Below are 27,130 nucleotides of genomic sequence, written 5' to 3'. Positions count from 1 at the left end.
ACATCTGCAATGACCGTATCCAAATAAGGTCACAGTCTGAGGTACTGGGGGTTAGAATTTTAGCATATGAATTGGGAGGGGGCATAATTCAATCCATAACAGTGATCATTTTTTTTTAAAGATTTTATTTATTTATATGACAGAGAGAGACAGCGAGAACAGGAACACAAGCAGGGGGAGTGGGAGAGGGAGAAGCAGGCTTCCCGCTGAGCAGGGAGCCCCATGTGGGACTCGATCCCAGGAGCCTGGGATCATGACCTGAGCTGAAGGCAGACGCTTAACGACTGAGCCACCCAAGCGCCCAACAGTGATCATTTTTATTTGTTGTTGCTTAACAAACTATCCCTAACCTTGGTGCCCTATACCTGGGTGGCTCAGTCAGTTAAGCAACTGCCTTCAGCTCAGGTCATGATCCCCAGGGTCCTGAGATCGAGTCCTGCATCGGGCTCCTTGCTCAGCAGGGAGTCTGCTTCTCCCTCTGCCCCTCTCCCCACTCATTCTCCCTCTCTCTCTTTCTCTCTTTCAAGTAAATAAATAAAATCTTAAAAAAATTAATAAATTTGGTGCCCTAAACATTTACTATGTCACAGTGATTGTGCGTCAAGAATCCAGGCATGGTTTAACTAGGTTTTCTGGCTCTGAGTTTTTTCTAAGGCTTCAGTCAAGTCTTCATGAAGGGTGAATCTGCCCCTAATCTCACTCAAGTGGTTGTTGGCAGGTCTGGTTCCTGGCAAGTTGTTGGAATGAGTGAGGGTCTTCATTCCTCAGGGCATACTAGCCAGAGGCATTTCTGGGCATGGGCAGCTCACGACAGTCTGAGCAAGCAAGCAAGAAGGCAAGAGACAGTGTGGGAGGGAACGAGAGAGAAATCACATAATCTAATCGTGCAATAACACTGTCCATATTCTGTTAGAAATAAGTCACCAGATCCGGCCCACACTCAAGAGAAGAAGGGGAAAACCTGGGTGGCTCAGTGAGTTAAGCATCTGCTTTCAGCTTAGGTCATGATCCCAGGGTCCTGGGATCGAGTCCTGCATCAGGCTCCCTCCTCAGCAGGAGCCTTCTTCTCCCTCTGCCTGCTGCACCCTCTGCTTGTGTTCTCTCTCAAGAGACGGGGGGGTCACACCAGGACACCAATACCGGGATACAGGGATCTTAGGAAGCACTTCAGAAGTTGCTTACCTTGGTCTGCTCTTTGGGTCATCCATTTTCATGAAAACCAGTACATGTTTGCACCTAGCTAGCTTGCTTGGCCTGCTTCTTGCCAGTAGACATTCTGGGGTCTACTGACCTCTTCATTTTTTTACTGTCTCTACTCCTTTCAGTCTGAAATAACAGTATTTCTACTGCTATAATTTTCTCAAAAACTCTGAGAGATTTCTGTGAATCTTACTGGGGTTCGTTGTACTAGAAAAAAATACCATCCTGAAATCTCTTGGAGAAAAGCCTTTCTCTAGCTTTGGGCCCATTGAGAAGGTGGAGACAAAGCCCCCACACCTCCCAGAGGCCCTGTTGTTCCACTGGGACAACCTGTGTGTAGCGCCCTTACTCTCTTCAGCAGCCTCTGGGTGGGACCCACTAATGGTCTGATCTTTTGATAGTTTTGAAGTCCTCACCAAGGGTAATGCTGTCACATTCAGCTTTATCTCTAGACCACATTTTTCTGACTACCTGGAAGCCATTTCTTAATTTTAGCATCTTTTGCTGTCCTGAGACACTGAGGATTTTCAAAATCATCAAGTCCTGGCTCCTTTTTGTATAACAGTTCTTCCTTCAATCTGTCACTCTCGCAGTTTACTGTAAGCAGTAAGAAAAGGCTACAACGCGGCTTGAAAATCCCAGAGCTAGATCACGAAGTTCATTAGTGCTGGTCAAGATGAGAGGTGGAAAATGTACTTTAACAGCCATCCCCCCACACACACACCTTGGAAGTAAATACAGATGTTCCGCGTGGCATCTCCCTGCTCTTCTCTCCCCAATACCCACGCCTACTGGCTTCACTGCCCTTTGCAGTTCCTGACTACTTATGCCAACATTTTTAGTACCCCCAGCCTGGCAAACATTTTGTTTCCAGTAGTTCAAGTACATTAGATTCAAGTCCTTGGACACTTAGAGATCTGTAATGATAGATTCATCTTACAAACAAACCATTGACAGTGCTGTATTAGCTAATATGTTATTCCCACTACATTATCTCAGTGAAAAGATGTAATATATACTTTAAGGAATAGTTAAGTCATATAGTTATATAAAGTTATAACTGATGATTTACATTTGAGTAGCTTTTCCACTAATTTTACCATTTACTGTTTACAAAGGTAACCCATTTACTCCTCACACAAGTGCTATGTAGGAGGTGTCCTAACCCCAGTTTAGAGATTACAGAACTGGGGCTCAGGAAGGGTGAGTCATTTTCTATGTATTTTCTATCTGACTTAGATGGTGTCAAGTGGCACCAGGACTCCAGACTCCACCCCAGTGTACCCCACTCTGCATCACAGATGTCCTACAGGGACAATGTAAAGAGAACAGTTACTTGGAGTGGGGATCATGGTGGATTTTCACTAGGATGCTTTCTACATGTAGCTGATTGTCTCCACATCATTGAGTTTGCCTACTAGAGACACTGCGATGACTTTTGCAGTGTGGGCTCTGTTTTGTTTTGTTCCAGACCTGGGTTCCCTGGAGGATGCTGCATCAGACCATGGTCTCCCCAAGACTCTCCGTGAGCACATGCTGGCTTTCTTGATCCTCTTGGCCTATCAGTACATGTATAAGACAGATTTGGGCTCTGTTTGCAAAAATGTACTGACAGCTTTCAGTAGTGGATTTGGACATCTCCTGAAAAGTTTGACTGTGTTTGTAGTTGGTGCTGGTTAGCAAATAAATTGAGCCTAAAGGGGAAAACAAAAGAAAGGAAAAGAAAGTTAATACAGAATCCTCTCAGAAACTTCTCTATCTGTGGATTTGTCATTTTGGAGTTTGTGATAATTTAGTTGGGCTGACAGAAAACTGCTGAACTTGGAATTGAATATCTTAAAGGACTGAGTCTATCTCCATGGCAGTGACCTTGGCCCAGCCCCAGGATTTCAGCATGATGGGGGTGAAAAAGCCTCTGAAATGGCTATGTCCATTTCTTCACTGAATAGATGAGGAAGTTGTGGCTTGGGGCGGGCGGGGGGGTGGGGATGCAGAATGAAGCTACATTTGCAGTGTAGCCATTTAGTGGTAAATCCAGACCTAGATCCTAATTGAATGCTTTTTCTGAGTTCACTTGTTGCATAGCATGTTTTAGAGGTGTGATGATAACATAATAATTGTCGAATAACTTGTTAAGAAAATTGTACTATCACTGAAGTCCTATTTTACTATCAACAGGCCAGTCCAAGTACCAGAGTCCCCCATGCCCCTTCGATGACCCCTGCATTGGTACAGACCCTATGCCTCCTCTGTCAGCTTCCAGCTCTCCTCTTCTCTATCCCAGCCTGGCATCTCTCCCTTCAGGCTGGCTACATCCCATCCCACCATGCTTCACAGTCCCCTTCCCAGCAATCTGCTTCATACAGTATTTCTTTTCTGTTTTATCACTTTGGTTCCTTGTCCTTCCCTTTCCTATGAGCTCACCATGTACCCCACCAAGATATGCTTCTGCCAACTCATTCCTTTGCTTCTGCTACTGTCCTTCATGGACTTTAACCCCTCTTTGCTTAAGGGATGCCTTGAGAAGTGGCTTTCTACCTCTATAGTTGCTGACCTGGGCAAAATAGGCATAATTTGGAATTGCTGGCCTCCAGGTTCTCAAAAGACATGTACTCCAGGACATTTACACATGAGCTGAAGGAGAGGAAGACAGTATATCAAAAGTTTGGACATTTCTTCTTTCCTGATCCCTGAGCTTAGAGGCACTGAAATGTTTGACAGCTATACATTATTTGAGCATAATAGTAGTCATTCTCTCCATTAAAAGCACCCATTATTTTTCTTCATTCTATTTTGCATTTTGAAGAAAATTAGTGGATTTTACGTGGTTGTAGAACTTATTAAACAAACAAACAAAAAAGGAACTCTGCAAGGGGCCTGGAAAAATGGCAAAGTAGGAGGATCCTAAGTTCACATCATATGAATACACCTAGATCATAGCCACATCAGTGCAACTAACCCAGAAAATAACCCAAAGACTGTCAGAACAGACTTTACAGTTAAGCATAGAAAGGAAGCCACATTGAAAATGGTAGAAGGGCAGAGATGTGGTCAGGAACCAAACTCCCTGTGAGACCAAACACAAACAGGAGGGACACCAAGAGCATGGTGAAGGGCAAGGAGCACACCACACACCAGGCACCCCAGACATGGGGAACCTGTGCTGGGAAAATGAGTCCCCATAACATTTGGCATTAAGAACCAGAGGGACTAGGGGCACCTGGGTGGCTCAGTCGTTAAGCGTCTGCCTTCGGCTCAGGTCATGATCCCTCAGTCCTGGGATCGAGCCCAGCATCAGTCTCCCTGCTCCACGAGAAGCCTGCTTCTCCCTCTCCCACTCCCTCTGCTTGTGTTCCTGTTCTCGCTATCTCTCTCTCAGTCAAATAAATAAAATCTTAAAAAAAAAAAAAAAGAACCAGAAGGACTTAACTATGCTAGTTTTTATAATCAATGGGGCTTAACTCTGAGTACTTTAAAAATCAGCTTAGCAATGGGAGAGCAACAGAGCAATAGGAAACTGAGTCCCTGCCCTTAAAGATCCAGCATAACAACCCTGTGGATGCAGCATAGAAGCAGCAGTTTGAAAAGCACCTGGGGTATACTGGGAGGATATTTATTTACTAATCTCAGGACATGCACTAGATGTGGAGGGGTCTTTATGAAACTTCTCCAAGGACAAAAAGGCTAGCAGGCGCCATTTCTCCTCACCACCCAACCTTTAGCCTAGATACCCAGACACATGCCAGAACCAGTGTGCGAACACTCACCACCTAGCTTGCTAAAAACATACCCTGTCCCCATGTTCTCCTGCAGATCTGCCCCAACCAACCTACCCCACTTGGGGGGAGTCCCTCTGAGATGGCACCTGGCATTCTGCAGGCAGCCCCAACCATGACCAGCACTTGCCCTAAGTAGAGGGGAAGATAACCACACACATCATTTTGACTGCAGCCCAAGCTATGGGTTGGAGGCAGACATCTGATCTCACTGCCAGCCCTACCCACCAACAAAAACCCCATGGGGTCAGGGGAAAAAGAGAACCCTATAGCTTGGGGTCACTGCAACCCCAACAGACAGACTAAGGACATACATCTTGTCTGACCCAACTACAAGCCCAAGACAGCCCCAGACTCATCCCTTAAGGCACAGGGACCAACCCTTGCCTGCAAAAGACAAAAGGGACCATTGCAGCCAACTGGACTGAAAGTAAAAGCATTTCAATCACAATAGTAGGGTGCACAAAACACACATAAGAGACACCCCTGAATCACCTGGGTCTCATGAACAGAGGACACTGCACTGCCAGGCACTACAGGGCCTCTTCTTCATAAGGCCACTACTTCCAAGATCAGGAGACATAGGTCACTTTTCTAATACATAGAAACAAACACAGAGAATTAGACAAAATGAAGAGACAGAGGAAAAGATCCCAAATGAAAGAGTAGGACAAAAATCACAGCAAAAGAGCCAAATAAAATGGAAGAAAGCAATATGCCTGATAGGGAATTCAAAATAATGGTCATAAAGACTTTTCCAGACTTACTGGACTTGAGAAAAGAGTGGAGGATCTCACTGAGACCTTCAACAAAGTAATAGAAAATATAAAAATGAACAAAAGATGAAGAACTCAATAACTGAAATTAAAAATACACTAGAGGAAATAACAAGTAGACCAGAGAAAGCAGAAAAACAGATCAGCAAGCTGGAAGACAGTAATGGAAAGCAACCAAGCTGAACAGCAAAAAGAAGAAAAAGATTAATAAAAACAAGAATAGATTAAGGGAAATCAGCAACATCATCAAGCATAATAACATTCACATTATAGGGATCTCAGAAGGAGAAGAGTGGGAAAGGGGGGCAGAAAATTTATTTGAAGAAACAATAGCTGAAAACTTTCCTAATCTGGGGAGGGAAACAGAAATCCAGATCCAGGAGGCACAGAGAGCCCCCAACAAAATCTACCCAAGGAGGTCCACCCAAGATACATAGAAAGTAAAATGACAAAAATAGTGAGAAAGAATTTTAAAAGCAACAAGAGAAAAGAAAATAGTTATATACAAGGGAAACCCCATAAGGCTATCAGCTGATTTTTCAGCAGAAACTTTGCAGGCCAGAAATGAATGGCATAATATATTCAAAAGGCAGAAAGGAAAAAGCCCTGCAGCCCAAAGTATTCTATCCAGCAAGGCTATTGTTCAGAATTAGAAGGAGAGATAAAGAGTTTCCTAGACAAGCAAAAGTTAAAGGAGTTCATCACCACTAAACTAGCCTTATAAGAATCGTTAAAGGAAATTCTTGGAGTGGAAAAAAAAGTAGTAAGACTATTATGAGAGGACAAAAAAAATTTCACAAGTAAATGCAAAACATAGTAAAAGCAGTAGATTTATCACTTATATAAACAGTATGGAGGTTAAAACACAAAGCAGTAAAAACAATTTTATCTTTAAAAATCAGTCAAAGGATTCACAAAATAAAAAAGATCAATAAAATTGATAAAACATTAGCTAGACTCATCAAAGAGAGAGAAGATTCAAGTAAATAACAGCAGACACAAAAGAGGAGAAATAATAACCAACCCCACAGAAATACAAAGGATTATAAATAATATAAAGGATTATATATTTTACGTGAAAAATTATATGCTAATATTTGGACAATGTAGAAGAAACTGATAAATTCCTGGAAACATTTAACCTTCCAAAACCAAATCAGGAAGAAATAGAAAATTTGAACAGACTGATTATTAGCAATAAAATTGAATCAGTAATCAAAAAAGTCTCAACAAACAAAAGTCCAGGAACAGATGACTTCACAGGTGAAGTCAACCATACATTTAAAGAAGACTTAATACGTATTCTTCTTAAACTATTCCGAAAATTAGAAGAGGAAAGAAAGCTTCCAAATTCATTCCATGAAGCCAGAATTACCCTGATACCAAAACCAGATAGATACTAAAAAAAGAGAAAACTATAGTCCAATATCTCTGATGAACATAGATGAAAAAATCCCCAACAAAATACTAGCAAACCAAATCCAGCAATACATTAAAAAAATCATTCACCAAATCAAGTGGGATTTATTCAAAGGATACAAGGGTGGTTCAATATTTGCAAATCAATCAACATGATACATCACATTAATAAGAGAAAGGACATAAGACCATATGATTATCTCACTAGATGCAGAAAAATCTTTTGACAAAGTACAACAGATATTCATGATAAAAACTCTCAACAAAGTAGAACTAGAAGGAACATACCTCAATTAATAAAGGCCATAAATGAAAAACCCACAACTAACATCATACTCAATGATGAAAAATTGAGAGCTTTTCCTCTAACATCAGGAATAAGACAAGGATGTCCACTCTCACCACTTTTATTCAACATAGTACTGGAAGTCTTAGCCACAGCAATGAGACAAGAAAAAGAAATAAAAGGCATCCAAATTGGTAAAGAAGTAAAACTTTCACTATTTGCAGATGACATGATACTATGCAGGGAAAACCCTAAGACCCTACCACAAATTATTAGAACTGATGAATGAATTCAGTAAAGTCACAGGATACAAAATCAATATACAGAAATCTGTTACATTTTTATACTCTCATAATGAAGTAGCAGAAAGATAAATTTTAAAAAAATCCCATTTGCAATTGTATCACAAAGAATAACATACCTAGGAATAAATTTAACCAAGGAGGTGAAAGTCCTGTATTCCAAAAACTATAAAACACTGATGAGAGAAATTGAAGATGGCATAAACAAAAGGAGAAATATTCCATGCTCATGAATTAAGAGAACCAATATTGTTAAAATGTCTGTACCACCCAAAACAATCTACAGATTTAAAGCAATCTCTATCAAAACGTGAACATTTTTCACAGAACTAGAACAATAATCCTAAAATTTGTATGGAACCACAAAAGACCCCAAATAGCCAAAGCAATATTGAAAAAGAAGAACAAAACTTGAGGTACCACAATCCCAGATCTCAAGATATACTACAAAGCTGTAGTAATCAAAACACTATGGCACTGGCACAAAAATAGTCACCTAGATCAGTATAACAGAATAGAAAGCCCAGAAATAAGCCCATACATCTATGATTAATTAATCTACAATAAAGGAGTCAAGAATATACAATGGGAAAAAGCCTTGTCAACAAACGACTTTGGGAAAATTGGACAGCTACCTGCAAAAGAATGAAACTGGACCACTTTTTTGTCATACATAAAAATAAACTCAAAATAGATTAAAGACATAAATGTGAGACTTGAAACCATAAAAATCCCAGAAGAAAACATAGACAGTAATGACTTTGATATCAGCCATAGAAACAATATTTTACATATGTCTCCTTTGGCAAGGGAAACAAAAGCAAAATTAAACTATTTGGACTATACCAAAATGAAAAGCTTTTGCACAGCAAAGGAGACCATCAACTAAACAAAAAGGCAACCTACTGAATGTGAAAAGGTATTTGCAAATGATATATCTGATAAGGGCTTAATATCCAAAATATATAAAGAACGTATACATCAACACCAAAAAAAAAAAATCCAATTAAAAATGTGCAGAGGACATGAATATACCTTTTTATAAAGAAGACATACAGATGTCCAACAGATACATGAAAACATGCTCAACATCACTAATCATCAGGGAAATGCAAATCAAAACAACAATGAGATATCACCTCACACCTATCAGAATGGCTAAAATGAAAAACACAGGAACAATAACATAACAAGAGCAAGTGTTGGTGAGGATGTAGAGAAAAAGGAACCCTTGTTCACTGTTAGTGGGCATGTAAACTGGTGCAGCTGCTGTGGAAAACAGTGTGGAGTTTCCTGAAGAAATTAAAAATAAAAATACCATAGATGATGGATAAAGAAGATATGGTGTGTGTGTATATATATATCTGTATATATATACACACACAATGGAATATTCAGCTATGGAAATGGATGAAATCTTTTCATTTGCAACAACATGGGTGGATTTAGAGGGTATAATGCTAAACAAGTGAAATGAGTCAGTCAAAGACAAATATTATATGCTTTTACTCATATGTGGAAGTTAAGAAACAAATTAAATGAACAAATAAAAGAAAGAGACAAACAAAAAATATAGAGAATAAACTGGTGGTTTCCAGAAGGGAGGTGGGTGAAAAAATCAATGAATAGGTGAAAGGGATTAAGAGTACACTTATCATCAGGGGCGCATGGGTGGCTCAGTTGGTTAATCATCAGACTCTTGGTTTCAGCTCAGGTCATGATCTCAGCATTGTGAGATCGAGGAGCCCATGTCAGTCTCCGTACTTGGTGTGGGGTCTACTTGGGATTCTCTCTCTCCTTCGACCTCCCCCTCTGTGTGCACTCTCTCTCTAAAATAAATAAATAGGGGAAAAGATGGCAGAGGAGTAGGGGACCCTATTCCAACCGGTCCCCAAAATTGAGCTGGATATCTACCAGACCACTCTGAACACCCAGGAAATCAGCCTGAGATGTGAGAAGATAGATCTGGATCTCTACAAACAGAATATCGCAGGCGGTTGGTTTCGAGGTACGAAGCAGGGAGCTGTGACTCTGCGGGCACGTATCGGAGGATAAACAGAAGGGGGAGGAAGCTGAGCCATCGGGATTCTACACTGCCAGCGAGTGATAGCCTCCCGCGCTGGGAATGGGGCACAGACTTGCAGACCGGTGGTGGCAGGGAAATGACTTTAGGGCAGCCCCCCAGACAGAAACCTGAAGCAGCAGAGCCATGCATTTGAACTGGCGGCGGCTGGCAGTTTTAGAAGCACAAATGGCAGAGACGTGCCCCAACCTGGAGGCGAGGACTGGGAGCACTGCTGAGGGGCGCACAACCCAGGACTAAAGTTTATAGCAGCACAGACAGAAACAGAGATAGTGCGACCTGGAGAGCTCACTGAAGAACAGACTGCAGTCTCTCTGCTCTGAGGCAGAGGGTTGGAAACGGTCTCTTCTGCTCTGACTCTTGGAAGAGATGAAGAAAGCCACCAGGGAAAACCTCCAGAGAACAAAAGCCCCCCAAAACTGGTTTTCACTGAGCCCATCCCCTGCCACAGAGGGCAGGGCAACTCTGCCCAAACAGGGTTGCCTGAGTAACAGCATGGCAGGCCCCTTTCCCAGAAGGCAGGCTGGGAAAACAAGAGTCCAGCAACCCTAAAGTCCCTAGAAAGCAGATGCAGCTTGCTTGGATTGTGGTCAATAATTTGGACTCTATACATTCCCTCAATCACCCCTCAAAAGAATGACTAGGAGGAGGAACCCCCAAAATAGGAAAGACTCAAGACTATGACTTATGCCACAGATTTACAAATGGATTCAGATATAACCAAGATGTCAGAGATGGAATTCAGGCTGGAAATTGTGAAGACAATAGCTAGAATGGAGAAATCAATTAATGGCAACATAGAGTCTCTAAGGGCAGAAATGAAAGCTGAATTGGCAGAATTTAAAAATGCTATCAATAAGATCCAATCTAATCTAGATAATCTAATAGCTAGCGTAAGCGAGGCAGAAGAACGAATTAGTGACCTAGAAGACCAATTAATAGAAAGGGAAAAGAGGAGGCCAGGGGAAAACAACTCAGAATCCATGAAAATAGAATCAGAGAAATAAGTGACACCATGAAACGTTCCAATGTCAGAATTATTGGAATCCCTGAGGGGGTAGAGAGAAAGAGGACTAGAAGATATATATCTTGAGCAAATCGTAGCTGAGAACTTCCCTAATCTGGGGAATGAATCAAACATTTGTGTCCTAGAGGCAGAGAGGACCCCTCCCAAGATCAAGGAAAACAGGCCAACACCCCAGCATGTAATAGTAAAACTCGCAAATCTTAGAACCAAGGAAACCATCTTTTTTTTTTTAAAGATTTATTTATTTATTTGAGAGAGTGAGAATGAGAGAGAGTACATGAAAGGGGGAAGGGTCAGAGGGAGAAGCAGGCTCCTCGCTGAGCAGGGAGCCCGATGCGGGACTCGATCCCGGGACTCCAGGATCATGACCTGAGCCGAAGGCAGTTGCTTAACCAACTGAGCCACCCAGGCGCCCCCCAAGGAAACCATCTTAAGGGCAGTTAGGGGGAAGAGATTCCTTACATACAGAGGGAGGAACATCAGAATAACATCAGACCTATCCACAGAGACCTGGCAAGCCAGAAAGGCCTGGAAAAACATATTCAGGATACTAAACGAGAAGAACATGTATCCAAGAATACTTTATCCGGCAAGGCTGTCATTTAGAATAGATGGAGAGATGCAGAGCTTCCAAAACCAGCAGAAACTGAAAGAATATGTGACCACTAAGATGGCCCTGCAAGAAATATTAAGGGGGTTTCTATAAAAGGAGAAAGACCCCAAGAGTAATATAGAAAAGAAATTTACAGGGACAATCTATAAAAACAACGTCTTCACAGGCAACATGAAGACAATTAATTCATATCTTTCTTTTTTTTTTAAAGATTTTATTTTTTATTTATTTATTTGAGACAGAGGGAATGAGAGAGAGAGAGCACATGAGAGGGGGGAGGGTCAGAGGCAGAAGCAGGCTCCCCGCTGAGCAGGGAGCCCGATGCGGGACTCAATCCAGGGACTCCAGGATCATGACCTGAGCCGAAGGCAGTCGCTTAACCAATTGAGCCACCCAGGCACCCAATTCATATCTTTCAATAATCACTCTCAACGTGAATGGCCCAAATCTTCCCATAAAACAGCACAGAGTTGCAGATTGGATAAAAAGACAGGACCCATCCATATGCTGTCTACAAGAGACTCATTCTGAACCTAAAGATACATCCAGACTGAAAGTGAAGGGATGGAGATCCATCTTCCATGCCAACGGACCTCAAAAGAAAGCTGGGGTAGCAATTCTTAGACAAATTAGATTTTAAACTAAAGACTGTAGTTAGAGACACAGAAGGACACTCTATCATTCTTAAAGGGTCTATCCAACAAGAAGATCTAACAATTGTAAATATCTATGCCCCCAACATGGGAGCAGCCATCTACATAAGCCAACTGTTAACCAAAATAAAGAGTCATATCGATAACAATATGTTAATTGTAGGAGACCTCAATACTCCACTCTCAGCAATGGACAGATCATCTAAGCAGAAAATCAACAAAGAAACAAGAGCTTTGAATGACATACTGGACCAGAGGGACCTCATAGATATATACAGAACATTCCACCCTAAAACAACAGAATACTCATTCTTCTCAGGAGCACATGGAACTTTCTCCAGAATAGACCACATACTGGGTCACAAATCAGGTCTCAACCGATACCAAAAGATTGAGATTATTCCCTGCATATTCTCAGAACATAATGCTTTAAAACTGGAACTCGGGGCACCTGGGTGGCTCAGTCGTTAAGCATCTGCCTTCGGCTTGGGTCATGATCCCAGGGTCCTGGGATCGAGCCCCGCATTGGGCTCCCTGCTCCGTGGGAAGTCTGCTTCTCCCTCTCCCACTCCCCCTGCTTGTGTTCCCTCTCTCGCTGTCTCTCTCTCTGTCAAATAAATAAAATCTTAAAAAAAAAAAAAAAACTGGAACTCAATCACAAGAAAAAAAATGGCAAAAATTCGAACACTTGGAAGCTAAAGACCACTCTGCTCAAGAATGTTTGGGTCAACCAGGAAATCAAAGAAGAACTTAAACAATTCATGGAAACCAATAAGAACAAAAACACATTGGTCCAAAACCTATGGGATACTGCAAAGGTGGTCCTAAGGGGGAAATACATAGCCATCCAAGCCTCACTCAAAAAAATAGAAAAATCCCAAATTCACCAACTAACTCTACACCTTAAGGAACTAGAGAGAAAGCAACAAACAATGCCTAAGCCACGCATTAGAAGAGAAATAATTAAGATTAGAGCAGAGATCAATGAATTAGAAACCAGAAACACAGTAGATCAGATCAACAAAACTAGAAACTGGTTCTTTGAAAGAATTAATGAGATCGATAAACCATGGGCCAGGCTTATCCAAAAGAAATGATAAAGGACCCAAATTAATAAAATGGTGAATGGAAACGGAGCGATCATGACTAACACCAGGGAAATAGAAACAATTATTAGAAATTATTATCAACAACTATATGCCAATAAGCTGAGCAACCTGGATGAAATGGATGCCTCCCTGGAAACCTATAAACTCCCAAGACTGAAATGGGAAGAAATTGACAATTGAATAGGCCAATAACCAGTAATGAGATTGAAGCAGTGATCAAAAACCTTAAAGAAGCAAGAGTCCGGGGCCTGATGGATTCCCTGGAGAATTCTACCAAACATTCAAAGAAGGAATAATACCTATTCTCCTGAAGCTGTTTCAAAAAAAACAGAAACAGAAGGAAAGCTTCCAGACTCATTCTATTAGTCCAGCATTACCTTAGTCCCCAAACCAGGCAAATATCCCATCAAAAAGGAGAATTTCAGACCAATATCTCTGATGAATATGGATTCCAAAATCCTCAACAAAATCCTAGCTAATAGGATCCAATGATACATTAAATAGATCATTCACCACGACCAAGTGGGATTTATCCCTGGGATGCAAGGGTGCTTCAACATTCATAAATCAATCAATGTATAGAACACATTAATAAGAGGAGAGAGAAGAACCATATGGTCCTCTCAATTGATGCAGAAAAAGCATTTGACAAAATAGAGCATCCTTTCCTGATTAAAACTCTTCAGAGTATAGGGATAGAGGGAACATTTCTCAAGTTCATAAAATCCATCTATGAAGAAGCCACAGTGAATATCATCCTCAATGGGGAAAAGCTGAGAGCCTTTCCCTTAAGATCAGGAACGCGTCAAGGATGCCCACTCTCACCACTATTGTTCAACATAGTACTAGAAGTCCTAGCAACAGCAATCAGACAACAAAAGGAAATAAAATGTATTCAAATTGGCAAAGAAGTCAAACTCTCACTTTTCGCAGATGACATGATTCTTTGTGTGGAAAATCCAAAAGACTCCACCCTCAAATTACTAGAACTCATACAGCAATTCAGTAATGTGGCAGGATACAAAATCAATGCACAGAAATCAGTTGCTTTCTTATACACTAACAAGGCAACTGTAGAAAGAGAAATTAGAGAACCGATTCCATTTACAATAGTGCAAAAAACCGTAAGATACCTCGGAATAAACCTAACCAAAGAGGTAAAGGAGCTATACTCTAGGAACTACAGAACAGTCATGAAAGAAATTGAAGAAGATGCAAAAAGATGGAAAAACATTCCATGCTCATGGATCAGAAGAATAAACATTGTTAAAATGTCTATGCTACCCAGAGCAACCTATACCTTCAATGCCATCCTGATCAAAATTCCAATGACATTTTTCAAAGTGCTGGAACAAACAATCCTAAAATTTGTATGGAATCAGAAAAGACCCCAAATCGCCAAAGAGATGTTGAAAAAGAAAAACAAAGCTGGGGGCATCACGTTGCCTGATTTCAAGCTATATTACAAAGCTGTGATCACCAAGACAGCATGGTACTGGCACAAAAACAGACATATAGACCAATGGAACAGAATAGAGAACCCAGATATGGACCCTCAACTCTATGGTCAAATAATCTTCGACAAAGCAGGAAAAAATATGCAATGGAAAAAGACAGTCTTTTCAATAAATGGTGCTGGGAAAATTGGACAGCCACATGCAGAAGAATGAAACTTGACCATTCTCTAACACCATACACAAAGATAAACTCAAAGTGGATGAAAGACCTCAATGTGAGACAGGAATCCATCCAAATCCTAGAGGAGAACATAGGCAGTAACGTCTTTGACATCAGCCACAGCAACTTCTTTCAAGATACATCTCCAAAGCCTAGTGAAACAAAAGCAAAAATGAACATTTGGGACTTCATCAAGATAAAAATCTTCTGCACAGCAAAGGAAACAGTCAACAAAACAAAGAGGCAACCCACAGAATGGGAGAAGATTATTTGCAAATGACACTACAGATGAAGGGCTGGTATCCAAGATCTATAAAGAACTTCTCAAACTCAACACCCAAAAACATGTCAAAAAATGGGCAAAAGACCATACAAATGGTTCTCCAAAGAAGACATACAAATGGTTAACAGACACATGAAAAAATGTTCATCATCATTAGCCATCAGGGAAATTCAAATCAAAACCACACCAAAATTCCACTTTACACCAGTTAGAATGGCAAAAATTGACAAGGCAAGAAACAGCAAATGTTGGAGAGGTTGTGGAGAAAGGGGAACCCTCTTACACTATTGGTGGGGATGCAAGTTGGTACAGCCACTTTGGAAAACAGTGTGGAGGTGCCTCAGAAAATTAAAAATAGAGCTACCCTATGACCCAGCAATTGCACTCCTGGGTATTTACCCCAAAGACACAGATGTAGTGAAAACAAGGGCCATATGCACCCCAATGTTCATAGCAACAATGTCCACAATAGCCAAATTGTGGAAAGAGCCGAGATGCCCTTCAACAGATGAATGGATAAAGAAGATGTGGTCCATATATACAGTGGAATATTACTCAGCCATCAGAAAGGATGAATACCCAACTTTTGCATCAACATGGATGGGACTGGAGGAGATTATGCTAAGTGAAAGAAGTCAAGCAGAGAAAGTCAATTATCATATGGTTTCACTTATTTGTGGAACCTAAGGAATAGCATGGAGGACATTAGGAGAAGGAAGGGAAAAATGAAGGGGGGAAAATCGGAGGGAGAGATGAACCATGAGAGACTGGACTCTGAGAAACAAACTGAGGATTTTAGAGGGGAGGGGGTTGGGGGGATGTGTTAACCTGGTGATGGGTATTAAGGAGGGCATGTACTGCATGGAGCACTGGGTGTTATATGAAAACAATGGATCGTGGATCACTACATCAAAAACTAATGATGTATTGTATGGTGACTAACATAACATAATAAAATAAAATTTAAAAAATAAATAAAATCTTTAAAAAGAAAGAGTACACTTATCATGATGAGCACTGAGTAATGTATAGAATTGTTGAATCATTATGTTGTATACCTGAAACTAATATACCAATATATGTTAACTATACTTGAATTATATATATGTACATATATATACATAATATATGTAATTGTATATGTATGTATAAACATACCTAAAAGAACATATAAAGGAACTATGGTTTATATTTGAAAGCATATCAGATACTTTTGGTGTTTCTAGACCAGCACTGTCCAATAGAACCCCCTGTGATGATGGAAATGATTTGTCTCTATTCTATACAATGTAGTAGCCACTAGCCACATGTGGCTATGGAGTACTTAAAATATGGCCAGTGTGACTGAGGAACTGAAATTTTAATTGTATTTAATTTTAATTATCTTACATTTAAACGGCCACATGTAGCTACTGGGTAAGATAGTGGACAGTACAGTCTGGACCATTTTAGCCTTTTTTTTTTTTTTTGGCAGGAGGGAATGTTGTGCACGCATCAAATATTAGCATTCATCCTTCCCCCACTATCTTTGTGTTGTATGCCATTGTTTTCCATGATTCTTCACCTACACTGGAAACATGTAGAACCAGAGCTTCCCTTGGGTTCCAGAAACCATATCTTACTTCAACACCCTGTCTCTCTTTCTGCCAATTACGTAAGACACAGTAATCTAATGAGCCTAAAGCAGGGGCCCATGGAGCAGAGTAATACTAGTACTAGTAATGATAATAAGAGACAACATTGATTTGTTGTTCCATATGGACGAGGTACATCATACTTCCATGTGTACTAACTTATTTGAACTTCATAGCAGCCTGTGGGATTTGAGGTCTGGCATTTGATGGTAGAGCTCCTTCTCTGACAACTTCAGTGTCCAGAGTTTTTACTGGGATTCTGTTACTTATGATAAATGATAGATTAAATCCTTGGCCACATGACTGAACTCCATCTTCAGCCCCTCCTCCCCTCTACAGAGATCATGATGTCATTTGGCTCAAAGCCTCAACCCACTAATCACATGGTGGATCTTTCCAGCATGGCCAGTCTCCATCTTGAAATTATGTAGGGACTCACTATGAGTCACCTCATTAGCATAAGCTGTCAGGGCCCACTATGAATAACAAAGGCACTCCTGTCATTTTATTGATGTCCTTCTTCCTGTGCAAAAGCTTTTTAGTTTGATGTAGTCCTAATTGTTTATTTTTGCTTTTGTTTCCCTTGCTCTGAGGAGACAGAGCCAGAAAAAAGTTTCTATGGCTGATGTCAAAGAGATTACTGCCTAGGTTTTCTTCTGGGAGTTTTATGGTTTCAGGCACCACATTTAAGCCTTTAATCCATTTTGAGGTTTTTTTTATGTATGGAGTAAGAAGGTGGTCCAGTGTCACTCTTGCAGGTAGCTGTCCAGTTTTCCCAACACTACTTATTTACTGTATATTCTTGCTTCCTTTGCCATAGATGAATTGACCGTAACAATATGGGTTTATTTCTGGGCTCTCTATTCTGTTCCATTTATAATGTGTCTATTTTTGTGCTAATACCATACATACTATGTTGATGACTACAGCTTTTTAATGTATCTTGAAACCTGAAATGGTGACCCCTCCAGCTTTGTTCTTCCCCATTGTATGCTATCACCTCCTTTATCATAGATGAATTGACTATACTTTATGGTGAAAGAAGGTAACTATTTGTATCATGGTGAGCATTTCATGATGTATATATTGTCCACCTGGATCTAATATAATATTGTATGTCAATTACATTTTACTTAAAAATAAATAAATAAATAAATAAGTACACACAGGGAGAAAAGCCAAACGTCACTTCGTGTATGTTAAAAACAAAAACCAAAACCAAAAAGTAAAGACACTCCTAACAACTGGGAAATTCCAAGGGCTTATCTCCACCCCAGGAACCTGGGACAAAAAAAAACCAAATTCTTTATTATGTAATGGCTACCTCAGAAATTTCTTTTCAAGTGATTAAGAGTAAGGATAAGGACAGAAGAATCTCTAAATTTTTCATAGTAACTGGACATATTCACAGATACTATCTCATTTAATCCTCATGACACTCCCGTGTGGAAGATACTATTGACGTCTTTGTTTTTTGGATGGATAAGCTGACACTAAATAAAGTTAGAAAACTTGATTTTAAACTCCAACACCTGTTATCACTAGTTGGATATTTATGTACCAAGTTTTTAACTTTAAATCGTAAGCCCTTTGAATCTATAAGAATAGTAGACAGAGATAAGAATAGAGATGCTTTGAATTCTTAGTTACTTTTCTTTTCTGTAAATGAAGGCTGGAAGTGGATTTGCCCAAGATATAGGACAGGGAACTGAGGAATGTGAGTATCTGGGTATTAGGCTTCTTCCCAATGTGCCAACTGATTCCTTTTCTGGTCTCTTGTGTTTATTTGGAGAAGGTTATGCATTGATTCTGTGTCAGGCCTTATTGCAAGCATTGAAAATACAGAAATCAAGTCCCAGGCTTCTTTGGAGGGAGGACAGACAGTAAGCAAAAGATGGCAATATGATGTGGTTAGAGAAACAGTAGAGGAAAGCACTTAGAATGGGCCCTAACTAAGACAGGCTAGGGAAAAGGGCATCAGGAAGAATTTCCTGCAGGAGACAAAGTAGGAGCTGAGGCTTAGAACAAACCAGGACTAACCAGGCCTCCAGATCTGTAAGTGAATGGAAAAGGGGTACTGGGTTCTCACCTAGATCTAGGAGGCTGATGGGTCCTGATGATGCCACAAAGCCTAGTGCTTTTCAGCTTTCTTGCTCTCTTTGCATCTGCCCCAGCTGTGACTAGAACCCCATTGTAGGAGGAGTGGAATCCCCCCAATAAGGGGGTCTGCGGTTTGAGGATGTGGACCTCAGAAATGCTAGGGTTATACAGGTGTGTCAGGGGCTCCATTGAATTTTTCATCTATAAAATGAGGACTTTGGACTTTCCTATACAATCCCTGGGGTGCTTCTGCCTCTAACATTTCATTATTTTGTGATTTTATGAAAAATGTTTTGCAAAGCAAATGAATAGTATAAACAAGATTATAGAGAGAATATTTGCCTTCTTAAGGGAATAAATTGTTCTCAAGCACTTTAGGAGCATTCATTTGCATATAAACAATGCAAATTCTATATCAGCGGAGGAGGCTTGTTTTCTTAGGTGTTCTGGTAAGTTAATTACAAATCATTCTTGTCAGTTTTGCTAGTCTTTGTGTATTAGGAAGTGATGGACTTGCATTCATTTTAAATATTCTGTACTTTTGAATATTCACAGCTTCTTGGATGTTCATAATATCTGACTTTTCTCTGAATTAGCTTGAATTTTCTTAAATGATTTCTTTATTCAGTGGGTTATAAATATATAGGATTTGTTTTTCCCGGAAGGATTTGGAGAAATTCATCTTGCGCTACCTGTATGTTAGCTGTGCCGGCTGAACTCCACCCCACTTTCAGTCCTCTTGGTTTGGCGTGGGACTACCCACAAAGTTTACAGCAATCTGTTAAGATCCAAAGTCCTGCCTTTGCTTTTAACTCCCAGTGTCTTGTGGTCTTTCTACATCTTTCTCCCCTGCGCATTTGAGTGCTTCTCCCCTCCACCTCCACCCCACATCACTCAGACTGCAGCAACTTCCACTAACAATTAACATTTTGCAAGTATTTTATTTGTCTAGATGAATTTCAAAGATTAGGGCATCATCCAGAGGTAGCACCATGCACAGACCAAATCCATTTTCCAGGTTCCATTCTTTCCACATTTCATCTTTTCTCCCACATTTTTCTCTCTTTCTTCTCCAGCCCCGCTCATTCCCCTGCCTTTCACCATTCTCAGAAGCAAGACGCATTGCACCCCTTGTCTGAAGCATAGCAGTTTACTGATCACTTGCTGTGGCTTGAGCATTTTCTTGAGGTTTTGTTCTCTATTCCCTAGTGGCTGCTCAAAACATTCCAAATGCATTTGGTTGGGTCCAGGTAAGTTCAGGAAAGGATATTTTAAGGAAGCTTGCTTCTGCTAAGAGGACTGGGAAAAGCTGGAGAAGCCCAGGGGTGAAGGATGAGCCTGTGCAAACTGTAGAAGCACATGGGAGCATGGCAGTTTCAACAACCTCAAGTAACTCTCTGTGATGGGAGTTAAGTGTGATACAGGGATCACTGACAAAAAGATGGAGCTGGAGGAGAAGACGGTGGTCTCATCACAAATGACCTTTGTGTATTACATTTTTTTTCCAGTAGGTGGCGGGAACCCAGTGAAGCACTACAATACCAGTGTGATGATGCAGCAGAGCTGGTTGCAAAGATGCCAGAGAGAAGCCAAGTGGCATGTCAAGGGCCTGGAATCGGGCATGGGCCTGGGGTGCAGAGGACATGACTCATTTCAGAATGAAATAGGAGGCCAATAAGACTTGTGGCTGGCTGGTTATGGGATGGAGGAGAAAAAGAAACAAGCCTGGGAAAACACTGAATTTCTGCCTTGAGCTCTTATTTGTTGGGTTAGGTAATGCAGGAAAAGAAAGAATAGAAATTAGAAGCTTGATTTGGGAAATCTAGTTTAATTTGGGTTATCTGTGTCCTATGGTAATAAACTGAGCAAAGATGACAAGTCCTTGGATATCATTCATGGCACATCTCCGGCAGTAGATTGAACACATTTGAAGTCATGACTGTTCAGCAGCATGTGTGTGGAAAGTGTCTAGAACATAGCTCCTCATCCAACAAACCTAACACATTCTGGCCACATTATTTCATAGAGGCCATGGTCCATGATTTCGTTTCTCATGTCCCTGTTAACTTGCTCTCTGGGTTTCAGACACCAGGTTTCATCACAGCTGAGGATATCCTGCTTTGTTTTTTAATTGGCTTATTGAACAGTTTAAATTCAGTGCGGGACAAACACATCAATTTTTCTCCAGCAGCCATCTCCAAACACACTGGTGAAAACATATTCCCCACCCTTCCCCCCAACCTTGATAACATCTCAGGAAGACTGCATACATTTCTGGTGATTTTCCATGGTGAAAACAGTTCAATCTCTGTTATGAAGACTCCTTTTTAGGTAAAAAGAATGAGATCTTGCCATTTGTGACAATATGGGTAGACCTAGAAGGTATTGCTAAGTGAAATAAGTCTGAAAGAAAAAGACAAATACCATATGATTTCATTTATATGTGGAATCTAAAAAACAAACAAGTAATTTTTTTTAAAGCAGAAACAGAGCCATAAATAGAACAAACTGGTGGTTGCCAGAAGGGAGGATGGAGGGGGGATGTGCAAAATGGGTGACGGGGAGTGGGAGGTACAGGCTTCCAGGTATGGAATGAATAAGTCACAGGGATGAAAGGTAGAGCGTAGTGAATCTAGTCAATGGTGTCATAATAGTCTTGTATGGTGACAGATGGCAGCTACACTTGTGGTGAGCACAGCATGTGTAGAGTTGTTGAATCCCTAGGTTGTACACCTGAAACTAACGAAACAGTGTGTGTCAGCTGTACTTCAATTACAAAAAAAAAAAGAAGAAGAAGAAGTCCTTACCAGTGTACATAAGACTATACCTCATGCCCAGTTTGGAGCACCACCCTCTCTGAAACTTCCACGTCTGAATGGGCAAAAGGACAGCTAGTACGAAGAGAAGCCTTTTAACTTAACTGGTCCTGCAAATGTGCTTCTCATTCAGCTTGCGGTCTCGGAATGCAGACCTACCCTGCAAGGCCATTAAGTCTCTGTCTGGGAAGAGCTCCTACAGGGGCTGGAGCTCACAGTCACAGGGAGCCCCCTAGTTCATGGACATGGACATTTCTCTCTTTGGAAAACAGAAGGTACCCCTTCCAAATTGCTGTAAGTTTTTCTAACTGCATTTCAAGACCCAAAGAAAAGTACCTAGTGATCTTCAGTAACATTTATTTTAAGTGAAGTGGCAGCTTTGTTGTAACATTTTTATGATGATATATGTCAAAAATAAAGTGAGCTCTATGAGGGTGTTTGTACATATATAATGCAGTTGAAAGTCTCTTCAAATTGAATTAAATTTCAGACTCTGAGAACAGAGACTGTCCCTCACCACAAATGGAAACTGTATAATGAATTCTTTTTTCCCTATGCCTTTCTTCAATTTTCTATTTAAAGAAATTTCTGAAAATACATGAATTATGCAGCTTATCTCTCAGATGAAAAAGAATTTTCTTCTTGGATTGGATGGCTGCATACTTATTAATAGCAGTAAAATTTTCCATGTTCTTTTGTATCAAATGGGATGCTGACTAAAATATGAAGGAGCCTTTTCAGCAATAATAAGAGTAACGGATGAATAATTATAAAAGCTATATGGAATTGAAAGACATTTTAATTTGTCATTACTTCTGTGTTCAGAAAGGATCTGAATAATCATTCTGACTATAAAAGGACGAGTGTGATATTTTTGCTCATTATGGGATTAAGTTCTTAATATACCACTTTTACTATAAGTTAAAGAAAAAACAAACCTCGTTTAGTTTCCTCTAATGATGTAATCATAACTGAAGACTGCTCAGCTGCGTGTGTGTTTGGTCCTGTCACTGCTACAAGGAGATATGACACTTTAAACTCACTTTAATTTGAAAAGTGTTGATCTTTGCAATTTATAAAAATAAGATTATACTTGTTTGCTTCTTGAGAACTTTCAACCTTTATATCACATTAACACACGAAAATAACAAGGACTGTAGAATTTCCTCAGGTCATGACCGGATGGAGCAGAAACCGAATATGGGATTCCAAAACAGGATTTTTCTTTTTATAACAACCATTTAAAAGTGGCTGTGCTTATCAGGGTCATTCAAAGGCAAAATTCCAAAGCAATTCTTTTTAACCTAGAAATGCATATGGTTTCCGTTTTCTTTTGGTCTGCATTATACAACAACAGTCAAACTCTTATCTGCATCCTAAGAATATTCTGTGACAGCACTTATTTTGGAAAATAAAATTTTAAGATATGCTGTGTGCTTCTAGGTGAGTGACAGAGTTTTCCTTTGTAGCTTGTGAACTTTCATTTACCAGATTTCCACTACGATATTTAGCTCTTAGTGACGAAGGATAGGAGAATCTATGTGAGGATTCTAACCTGCTCCTGCACTTTTGCTTCCCGCCCCTTCTAAAAATATAGCTTTAAGGATAATTGTCGACTATGAGCTGAGACTGTTTTGGTAGCCTCACATGCAGCTAGAGGACATGTTCTATTCTGTGGCAGAAATTCCCTGCACGGAATGTCAACAAGCCTTTTGATTCTCATCTTTCCCAGGGCTCAGCCCCCACCCCTAAGCAGCTGTGTGAACATGTGCCATTCACTTAGCCAATTTAAGCCTCAGTGTTCTCACTGTTAAAATGGGAAGAAATGACATCCAAATTAAAGGTGGTTGTGGGGATTCAATTATAAGTAAAATAATATGCAGTTCTTGACACATAGTAGGCATGCAATAAATGGTAGTATCTTCTTATCTTAAAGAAAAACAAAACCAAAAACTTTAAGAATTAGTTACCTATTTAATTTTAATCAATACTTTTTGAGAGTAAAGCCAGAAAATATTTTTCCCATTTCTCTAACAAGGAGAATTCTGAATGACTTGAGAATGTCGTTTGTAACAATAATCTGAAATCTAAATGCTATAATGTTGTTCTTCCTCCCACCAAGAGGGTTCTACAAGTCATTATATCTGAAACTTAAGGATGGGTATATGCAGTCCACCATAAATAAAAACCAATTTGTCATTTTCATCTTAAGAACTTTCAGAATGAATTTAGTGTCTGGTATGACAGGATTGAGACATATATTTTCTTGTACATACATAGAGATGGCATTGATAATTGAGTTATTATATTTACAGGTTACTTAGAATGTAAAAGATTCATCATATAAATTCAGCTTTACTTTTTTTTTTTTTAAGATTTTATTTATGTATTTGACAGAGAAAGACACAGCGAGAGAGGGAACACAAGCAGGAGGAGTGGGAGAGGGAGAAGCAGGCTTCCCGCTGAGCAGGGAGCCCGATGTGGGACTCGATCCCAGGACCCTGGGATCATGACCTGAGCCGAAGGCAGACGCTTAATGACTGAGCCACCCAGGCGCCCCTGGCTTTACTTTAATTTGATGACTAAAGTGATGTGGGGGGAGACTGAAAGAGAGAGAGGGGGAAGGAAAGAGAGAGGAGGGTTGGAATATGTAATTATGAAAAAAGGTAAGACTGTGTTCCCTTCTGTCTTATAGCCTGAAGAATAAGTAGTGAAAACATCAATCAAGAGATGAGAAAAAAAATGTCAGGATTTCTCTCCGTGGAGAATTGCTTATCAACCACCAGAGGAGGATTCTTCTTTGAACAATGAACATTTCTTATGAGGATTCACAGATTAACATATGACTAATCTTAGTTTTGGAGAGTGAATGAGCTTTCTTTCTTTCTTTCTTTCTTTTAATTTTGTGGTAAGTTATGATATTTGGATGGATTTTTTTAATTCTTTCCTGATGATCTATTTAGCACATATTCTAAATTATAATCCTACAGCAAACAGTGAGAACATCATTCAGACTTAAAGACAGTGGGAAGATCTAAATTTTCAATTTATCCTAGATTTCTTCAACATATAATTATTCCATTAAATCCTTGATGATTGAGATGTAAAGCACCTTTATCAAGAAATACACATTATTTTTTCATCATGCTGAACACGATTGGTGGCAACATGCACGGAACCAGAACAAGTCACTACCAGTAGAAGATATATAATGGATACAAATACTACTCCTTCATTTCACCTTCAGAATTGTGAGCGAGTTTGCCATCTGAATGACAAGAATAAAGAGGGTGAATAAAGGAAGAAGCCCATCCTTTTTTTCTGATCACTCAAAGAACAGTTTCTCATGGTTAAGCCAAGTCCTCTTTGCAAACTGCCAAAATAATAGCTTAGGAAAAGAATTAGTTTGCCTGCATGATGATCCTCTTAGGCAAAAATGTCTTCACAGTAGTTGACCTTGATGAAATGTTTTCCCAAAGGCATCCAAGAAAAGAATTGCAAACCCCCCGAATGAGAGGGAAATAAAAGAATATTTCTTATGAATTTGGCCTGAACTGTGGGCTTTGATGTGGGGTGCTGAGGATTTGAGAAGAACTGAGTAAATTCTGAAGAAATGACAGCCTTGGGTATGGAGAGTCCCCTCTATTCCCCTGTTCCTCACTGAAGTCCTTTTGCTGAGCCAAGTTTCAGTCACTTTGGAAAGAAAACCACTGGCCAGTATGACAGACTGGAAAACTGTTCCTCTCTGATGGGGAATGCCTCTGAGTGTAAAGCTTTCTCTGGGTTCAAGTCTTCGTGGTGATTGGATCTGGTGTGTGCAGAGCCAGACATTTACCTCCTCTTCACACTGTTTCTCAGTGCTCTGCCTGCTGTTGCCCTTTGTACATTGTGACCACAGGCAATTGATCTCCTGGTGTCCGGATTTTCTGGACGTCCCTTGTTTTTCCACAGAGAGCTGAGGTGGTTACAACTCAGTGAGCAATAAATGAAATGACTTAGAAATGCACAGTGTTGTTATGAAGGTGTTTGGAATTTGGCACCACTCTCTTGAGGGGGCCCACTCAGGAGGGACCAGGGCTGCTAGCTTCTGCGCCGACAGAGAGACGTGGCTGCACCAGCCACGTTCTGTCCCGTGGGAAGGAAGGGGGGTTTGATGGCAAGCAATCTGTCTTGCTGTTTTGGAAAGCACACAACAGAGCTACAAACCTGCAACGATGACTTTTCTTCCAATGTGTGAAATAATGCTTTATTTGTCAATTCCGCTGTAAAATAAGCACTGTCCAAGTATAAAAACAAATGAAAAAAACCCAAAAAACAAAAACAAACACAAACACAAAAAAACTTTGTTTCTGTTTGTGTTTAGTGAGTGAGCTCATACTCTCAAGCGTTTTGTTTTGTTTCGTTTTTTAATAACCTGATATAGTTGAGCCTGTGAACATAGATCTCTTTTGCTTTACAGAGAGGCTATGCCAAACCCTTTACAGATAAGCTTCCAGGTATAATAATCAGATCATTTCAGAATTCCTCATCTAAATACCGTTGCTCCTTGGCAACCTGCCAAGTGAAAGTGACTATCCTGCCAGAGATTTTGCTTGTTTGTTTTCAAATTTCTTTTTTTATTTTTGCATAAATAAGGGAAATGATTGTCCAATGTACCACAGAGTTGACATATTAAGTCTTAAACAAGAAGAGCCAATGAATGTTATTTATATTTGGGGAAGTCTTAGATGGAGACACCTTTGCTCAGAAAGCTAGCTGTTTGTTCTGTTCTTATTTATTAGTAGTAGCAATAGTAGTATTAGTATGGTTATATTTGTTTAATTAGATCATGTCTTATGTTCCAATTCATTATGGAACCGATGGAAGTGAAATGTAAGGTAAGTATTTTCAAATAGCCAAATTAATTCTGGCATAGAGGAACAGACCCATGGGACCTGGCCGTGGTGGAGCTGCTCAGGCAGGGCCACCTGATGACGGCAGAGACTCCCAGAGAGATAAGAATGAGTCCTGGGATTTCCCATAAAACCTCAGTTCAAGGGACCTAGGGGGGGAACCCTATCTATTTGAAAGAAACTATCCAAATTATCAATATATAAAGTATTTTCACTGTTCCAGAGTACTTGGAGTCATGGCAACTAAAGTAACCAACTACTGATGTTTGAAGTTTTGCTCCAATGAGGGAAAAATGACACAAAATTAATATAAGCAGAAGCCTAATGGCATCCTTATATTAGAATTTTTTTTTTCTTTGTATTTAAAAGGATACTTGCTAAGTGGTTGAAATCATCTGTGTCTTTGTATATAGACAAAATACTCCTACAGACCTGGTCATGCAACTCGCTTAACTTTTCAAAGAGTTTTTCTTCTTCAAGTAAG

At 40.1% G+C, this 27,130-nt stretch overlaps 1 protein-coding gene across 1 annotated transcript in view; it reads left to right on the top strand.

Moving 5' to 3' along the window:
* Positions 1–24,557, top strand: part of ZMAT4 (zinc finger matrin-type 4) — a 360,824-nt gene extending 336,267 nt beyond the window's left edge. Inside the window, exon 7 of the mRNA XM_021681530.1 lies at positions 24,450–24,557. Within this exon, the coding sequence (XP_021537205.1) occupies positions 24,450–24,465 (16 nt within the window). The 3' untranslated portion in view covers positions 24,466–24,557. The remainder of the gene's footprint in view (positions 1–24,449) is intronic.
* Positions 24,558–27,130: the final 2,573 nt, after the last annotated feature.

This window comes from Neomonachus schauinslandi, chromosome 2 (genome assembly GCF_002201575.2).
Source record: "Neomonachus schauinslandi chromosome 2, ASM220157v2, whole genome shotgun sequence".
Classification (NCBI taxonomy): Eukaryota; Metazoa; Chordata; class Mammalia; order Carnivora; family Phocidae; genus Neomonachus; species Neomonachus schauinslandi.
This window is presented reverse-complemented; position numbering and strand designations above follow the sequence as displayed.